This window comes from Paramormyrops kingsleyae, chromosome 21 (assembly GCF_048594095.1).
Source record: "Paramormyrops kingsleyae isolate MSU_618 chromosome 21, PKINGS_0.4, whole genome shotgun sequence".
Lineage (NCBI taxonomy): Eukaryota > Metazoa > Chordata > Actinopteri > Osteoglossiformes > Mormyridae > Paramormyrops > Paramormyrops kingsleyae.
Genome location: NC_132817.1, coordinates 14,568,789 through 14,576,087, shown reverse-complemented (window position 1 = coordinate 14,576,087; position 7,299 = coordinate 14,568,789). Strand labels below are relative to the sequence as shown.

The 7,299-nt window shown below is 43.9% G+C and overlaps 1 protein-coding gene across 1 annotated transcript; it reads left to right on the top strand.

Moving 5' to 3' along the window:
* Window positions 1-565: 565 nt before the first annotated feature.
* LOC111836680 (hydroxysteroid 11-beta-dehydrogenase 1-like protein) lies at window positions 566-7,029 on the top strand. Its single transcript, XM_023798184.2, has 7 exons — window positions 566-876; window positions 4,583-4,713; window positions 5,253-5,364; window positions 5,449-5,540; window positions 6,045-6,138; window positions 6,250-6,415; window positions 6,556-7,029. Exons 1-7 carry the CDS (start codon window positions 771-773, stop codon window positions 6,728-6,730), a joined length of 876 nt encoding a protein of 291 aa, XP_023653952.1. The 5' UTR covers window positions 566-770; the 3' UTR covers window positions 6,731-7,029.
* The last annotated feature ends 270 nt before the right edge of the window (window positions 7,030-7,299 follow it).

Below are 7,299 nucleotides of genomic sequence, written 5' to 3'. Positions count from 1 at the left end.
TCCCTGACCCTGCAACCACATATCTATTGGTTATATTGGCTGGTTTCAGAGCTGCCGGATGTGTTGAATAGCCAAAGAGGAAGGTACAGTGGAGCATGTGTGGGACTCGGATTTTCACCTGGGGGAGATACGTCTGTGGGGAGACTTGCTTCTCATCATCTTAGGCTCTCCTTCTCTCCACATCTTTACCTTAATTATTATACTAGAGCTGTATCAATAATGCGATTAAGCTTAATATCGCAATTTATGTAGTGAACTTTTCGAAGACGTTGCAAAAAAATGCAACAATTCTTTCAGTTATTTCAAGCTAGTGGCGTTTTACCCATTATTACTGCTCCACGTGGTTTCTCTTGTTTTCTTTCGCATCAAAGCCGAAATGTACAGTATACAGATCGGTACGTTTCTCCCGACTTAAAACCGACTGTGACACATCTGCAAAGCAGCAGGAGTTCAGACACCGAAATGCATAGTTTCTGCTTGACATATAGATGCATGGATTACGCGCTGGAAACCGGTTAGATCAGCACGATCCAATCATGCGCAGGTACATCCAGCACCGTGTAAAGTTACTACTTTTCATTGGACCGGCGTCTAATCAGGTGTTCTTCCTGACTTTTTCGTCTTTGTTTCTATTCGTTGACAATAGTGTCAGTACATTATCTCATTAATTGGTGGCATTCCGAGTAGTTATTATAGTAGAACATACTGAAGTGCACGGACTATCTCGTAATAGCAGCGCCGGTCAATGAAATTTCTGTCATCTAAGAGAAATGTGCATTTTTCATTCCTTTGGCTCTTCCGCGATGTTTCTTGCGAAGCTAAGTGCAGTGATTGTTATAATAACAGCGTTCTTTTGGAGGGACACATTTGATCCAGGTGAGTTTATTTATTTATTTTTTCTTTTTAATTTTTATGAAAGAACAATGTTTAATACACAACAATATAGAACAATAAATAACGTTTACATTGTTTTCATAGATCACAAAAGGAGAGGCGCGTTATGACATGAATAAACCTATACTAAAATGGAAACTGTGGATTTTGTTAGATTGCCTTTCAACGGCATTCAAGTGTACAATTTTAAACAACGAGTATATGCTGTACCTAGGACATGATTAACTATACATTTCCTAAAAAGAAGTTCTACATGTGGAATTTTCATGATTGCATGGAGTTTTCCGTCCCCGTCCAAGAACATCCAATTCGCCTTAGCACACAGCGACGTATAAGCCAGTCAGACAGTACATTATACATGCATACAGCTGTCAGAAGCCAACTAAGCTTAATGCAGCTACGGTAAGCTGCCAATAGATGCCTAGTTGTAAGTGAGTAGTATTAGAGCAAGAGCTATACATGGCAGGAACATTGTGTCATAATAATTAACATCAAATTGCAACACTAAGAGCACTGAGAGATCGCGAGAGATTGTAGAGAAAAGCTAGTGAAGATGTTCCTGGATCAGATGGATCTTGAACGTTAAGAGGGAATCTGATGACTGGGTGTACAGTACTGTGCAAAAGTCTTAGGCAATCGAAAAAAATGTAATCGCATGTTTGCTCAGAATACATTCTTTCATCTGCTTTTCAAAAAGTTGCTGATACCTTGTTGGAGAGCTAAATAAACTGCGTTTTGGTTCCTAAAACCTCTTTTTAGGGGCACCTCAGCCATTTGATGTATTTGCTAAATTTCTCGACCCGCTCTAATAATTAATTTGATTTGTTAAATAACTCAATGGGGTATCGATTAGCCAAACAAGGTGGGGTCGAGGTTCAGTCAAAAAATACATGGTGTGTTGGACGGTTGCTGCAAGTACTGCGGTGATTTTAGGAGAGGTTTTGAAATGGCTGAGCTGTCACTTTGACAGATTTATCAAAGACTTAAGATCAAGATGAAGATCAGTTAAACACCATTTTCTTTGACTGCCTAAGACTTTTGCATAGTACTGTAGTTTGGTAGCTCATTCCACCATCAGAGGACCCCACACAAGAACCTTTTAGAGTGAGACCTTCCATGTGGATGAAGGATCACCAGGCAGTGCTGGCTATCTAATCGAATAAGGTGAGATGGGATGTAGGCCTTGATGAGTTTCTTGATGGAGATGAGTGTGGTTCCATTAATGACAAGGGCTTGAACTTGACATGCGGCCCAATAGGGGGCCAATGTAGAGAGCCAAGGATGGGGGTCTTGTGAGAGCATTTCAGCTAATGGGGAGGAGGAAGCTGCAGCGTACATTGCCCAGGCACTGTCCAGAAAAGGCTTTCTGTCAGAGCCCAATCAAACACAAGACTCGCAATAGAAGCCTCCCTGGGACCAGTATTCATTTAAAATGTGTAGAACGGCTGTGAGTAGAGTTTATAAAAAGGCGATAAGCAGTCAGGATACATGCTTAGACTTTGTCAATGTAAGATGGTTCCAGGTTGACTTTGTGGTCTGTAATGGACGCAGGGCATGGTGCAGGCGGGAAAGGTGACCATCCACTTACGGCTCCAGACAAAGGGGCTTATTAAGCAAGCAGAACACACTTTGGAGGGCACAAAATAAAGGGGACTGCAAAGGATCAAAAGGCAAAAGGGGACGACAAGAACTAACATAAAGACACCATAGAAAAATACAAGAAGGGAGCAGGACACCTTTACAGATAAACATTCCATGACTCACTGGCTAACAAGACAATGCAGGACGTGTGAGAACAATACCCAAATAACCAATCAATGAAAGCACAGGACAATGAGCAACAGGTGCGGCTAATTAGCAGAACTAGAAAGTTTTAGATATCAAAACTAGGATACAAACCAGACACTAGTACTACAATGCAAATCAAATCAATGCGGAATAGAATGTAACAAAACAAAAATAAGAACAGAACACAGGAAAGGGCAAACGGATGACTGAGAAAGAAATAGGAAGTAGTACACACTGGGGAAACAGAAACACCAATAAATACAAAATAACAGATAAGGCTGGCATCTGGTAGCCTTGAAGCCCTGATCATAGGGTTAACAGTCCAAGGCACACGTTCAACCCACTGAACGATGCAGTGCTCTGGGGAATAGGCGAAACACATTAGGGACTAGCATGATGACAGAGGAGGGAACAGGATGTCTAGCAACACCTGCTGGCCAAGTGGGGGAGAGACATGAAGGACAGGGATAGACGTGTGCTGACCCTGGCAGTGGTCTAATGTATGTCTCAGTTTTTTGGGCTTAAATTTAGAAGCCCCATATGCAGCATAAACCCAGCACTGTCAATGCCTGCGAGAAGATGCTACGGCAGCAGCAGCATGTTCTGAACATGGTTCTCCTCATTGTTAGAAGTGAAGGAAATGGCCGTGGGCCGGAGGAAAGGGGGCTGCTGCAGTACAGCGTGTTTCGGCCCTTTAAATGAAACGTAAACCCTGCCGACCTGCGATATGACTGAGATGATGGTCCACAGAGCACTGCAGATAACATTGTGTTCCAGCCAGTGTGCCAGGATTGTAGGCACCAACCCCAACTGACTTATTTCTTATTATTGGTCCAGTTAGTTCTCTGTTGAAACTGTACAACTGTATTATACTTTTTTCAGTTTTACACATTTACAGAGGATGCTGATATTTGTGCCTAGCAGTTTAATTTCTGTATGAGACAAATGATAAACAATTGAACTGAATATTGATAAGTATTTTTTTATGGAACAATGAGATAAATGAAACACCTTTGACCAAAATTGACTGAATGCTTACATGATATCTAAGAGGTTATAAAGGGCCTATCATTTTACTCTTGCTTTTGCTCTTCAAGCCTCTATCCTTATTATCTGCAGTTACAGACCTTTGTGATCGTCTCTGTGCTGGGCTTCCTGTGCTGTAGGCCTTGCAGTCTAGGTTAAATATTGAGCTAATTTTATGGTCTGCCTTTAAACGATTAGATGCTGTATAAATGCCCAGCTTTGAGAAACAGGCCTAGCTTGGGACCCAGCTCTCGAGATACGTTTTGGTTTTCGTTAAAGTTATGGGACTCATCTTGGGCATTCGCTTCCATAGATGGGGGGGGGGGGGTCACCAATCAGGGATGAAATGTACGGATATTAATTTTTACTACTATAAAGGAAGCTTATTTCCTGGAAATTATTGATCTAAATAATCCTAAAGTATTACAGCGTGAGTCTCCAACTCCAGTCCTGCACAGTTTAGTTCTCTCCCTGATCCACCACACCTGATTCAGCTCAAGAAATGGGTGGTAATTATCAGAGAAGTAGAACCAGGTGTGTTAAATGAGGGGGAACCCAAAAATGTGCAGTGCTGGGGGCTCCCCAGGACTGTGTTAGGGGTTTCATTTCTGGTTCCACTCTTTGTGGGTGAATCAGAGGTTAGAAGATGAATCAATGGATAGAGTAATGAGCTGTGATTTACAGCCACTTCGAGTAGTGGGGCAGACAACATTTGAAGCATCAGGTACCATATTAATTATCAGAGGTGGTTACTTAACATATTACTTACACAGGGTTTTCGGAAACATATGCAGAATGATGTCTACAGTTGTATTAGAGCTAAGATGTTATTGTCAAACTCTTAAATTGGATTGACGGGTGTTGTTCTTGACAGAGTCCCTTAGGGGGGCCCGGGTACTGGTGACGGGTTCCAGTACAGGCCTTGGGGAGCAGATAGCCTACCACTATGCCCGGTTTGGCGCCCAGGTCGTCGTCACGGCAAGAAGAGAGAGTGTCTTGCAGAAGGTCTGTGAGGTTTCTTGGAATATGCATTCTATATATAGAATCTTCATTCAAACTGATTGCACTGTTTAGAATCTTCTAAATGGACTGCGTATTTTAATGCAGGTTCCCTACCCCTGTTCTAAATGGACTCCCTCTTTTATGCAGGTTCCCCACCCCTGATCTAAATGGACTCCTTTTTTTGATGCAGGTTCCCCCCACCCCTGTTCTAAACGGGCTCCCTCTTTTAATGCAGGTTCCCCACCCCTGTTCTAAATGGACTCCTTCTTTTGATGCAGGTTCCCCACCCCTGTTCTAAATGGACTCCCTCTTTTGATGCAGGTTCCCCCCACCCCTGTTCTAAACGGGCTCCCTCTTTTGATGCATGTTCCCCCCACCCCTGTTGTAAATGGACTCCCTCTTTTGATGCAGGTTCCCCCCACCCCTGTTCTAAACGGGCTCCCTCTTTTAATGCAGGTTCCCCACCCCTGTTCTAAATGGACTCCCTCTTTTGATGCAGATTCCCCACTCGTGTTCTAAATGGACTCCCTCTTTTGATGCAGGTTACCCAGAAGTGCCTGGAGCTGGGAGCTCAGAGAGCGCTGTATGTGTCAGGCGACATGGCGGACGCCTCAGACCCCGGCAGAGTGCTCAGATTTGCTCTCGACAAACTAGGCAAGTGACTGGTCTGTGTGGTGTTGCAGCTGGATTTATGCTCTGAATAAAATGCGACCAAACCAGTTTGCTGTGTTCTCACAGGGGGCCTTGATTACCTTGTGCTGAACCACATTGGACCCTCACCTTTCGCTATGTGGGATGGCGACGTAGAGCATGCCAGATGGCTTATGCAGGTAACTTCAGAGTTGATCTACATGTTTCTCCAGCTCTGGTCCAACTCGCTACAATGTTCAAATTAATAACGGTAAGCTTGATTCCTGTCCTAGGCTCTCTGTATGTGGAGTTTGCATGTTTGTCTGTGTTTTCGCTATGAGGTTTAGCTGAATTGCTGCCTCGAGCTGCCCATAGCTTGTGGAAGCATGTGTACCTTGAGATGGACAGATATTGAGTCTCCTGCTTGGGATTTCCTAGAAAGGGTCCAGGCTCAACACAATGCTGTACTGGATTAGTGACCAGGGGCACCGTAAGGGGGGGAAAGTTAGGATGATTCCAAGGGCCCCTGACTGATAGGGGCCCTAAAAAAATTCAAACATAATTGGATTGGTCTGGGTTAAGGGCTCAAAATGGGGGCCTAAAATCTCTAGTAGCAGCCCTGTTAGTAACGATGGAAAATCGATATATGGTGTGATTTTAAAGGGTCTTTATTGTTGTATAATTTATATTCTTTGTTTTGGAAGGTGAACTTTCTCAGCTATATAGAGATGGCCGCTAAGGCGATGCCTTACTTAGAGGAGAGTGGAGGATCCATCATTGTTGTGTCTTCATTATTAGGTGAGAACCCATCCTGAGGCACCAAGACCCTCTGCCTATCATCTTAGTTCGCCGCCTCATTCCGATCTCCATGCATGTACATCATCAGCAACACGTCCTCTGCTCCCCTAGGGAAGATGACTACTCCTTTCTCTGCGCCGTACTCTGCCACCAAGTCTGCACTGAACGGCTTCTTCGGCACGCTGCAGCACGAGCTGTCCATGCAGAAGAGCAATGTGTCGGTGACCATCAGCATCCTGGCTCTGATTGACACGGAGTCCGCCATGGAGAAGATCAGGTGACAGCCATGAAGCAGTGCTTCATCTTCGGGCTCACTACCAGTGTGTCGGTGGGCTTTGGGTTCAGCTTGGGCTTGCTGAAGTCAACATGGTATTGGGTCATTCTTATGTTAACGTCGCTCCCTCCCTTGTCTTCTAGAGGACACTCCAACGCGGTGCCTTTCCCTGCCACTGAAGCCGCCCTACACGTTATCAAGGCTGGACAGGCACGTCAGCCGGAGTCCTTCTACCCATTTTACACCTACTGTCTCTGCCTCATCCGTGATTGGTTCCCTTACTTCCGCGACCTCGTCATCCGGAGCTCCTTCTACTAGAACCTGAGAGATGAAGGTGCTTGAACCAGAGTATGTGTTTGTTTGACTGGATGTGGAATAGCTGTCATTGAGGTTCGTGAAGACTGTGCAGGAACAAGGTAGACAGAGAAGAGAGAGTACCCCCCCCCCCCCAGGCTGATATCAGGGAAAGTGATTATGAATTGTGCTGCATCAAATTCATAGACAAATGTTTGGGGAGGGGGGGATCTAGAAACATCTGTTTTTCTGTGTAATTAGCATATTATAGTACACTGTTATAGACATTTTTTCTAATTAAAAAAACTGAAAGTGAAAGAGAATGAGCGACAATCTGCTTCTTGACTTACTATGTAGCAAATGCATGTGCAGATGTTATTAGTCATTTTTTTCCCTGCTGGGTTTTACAAAATTACAGTTTTTCCTGAAACCTTTCCGTCCTTTTCCCAAAACCAAACCAATTTTCAAGCTACATTCACAAAATTTGATTCTTACAAAATCAAACGATGTACTAGAACTTTATCTTTGCTGAAAACCGAACTGCTTTCAGATGACACAAGTCACCCAGTATATAAACACTACTGAATAGTTAT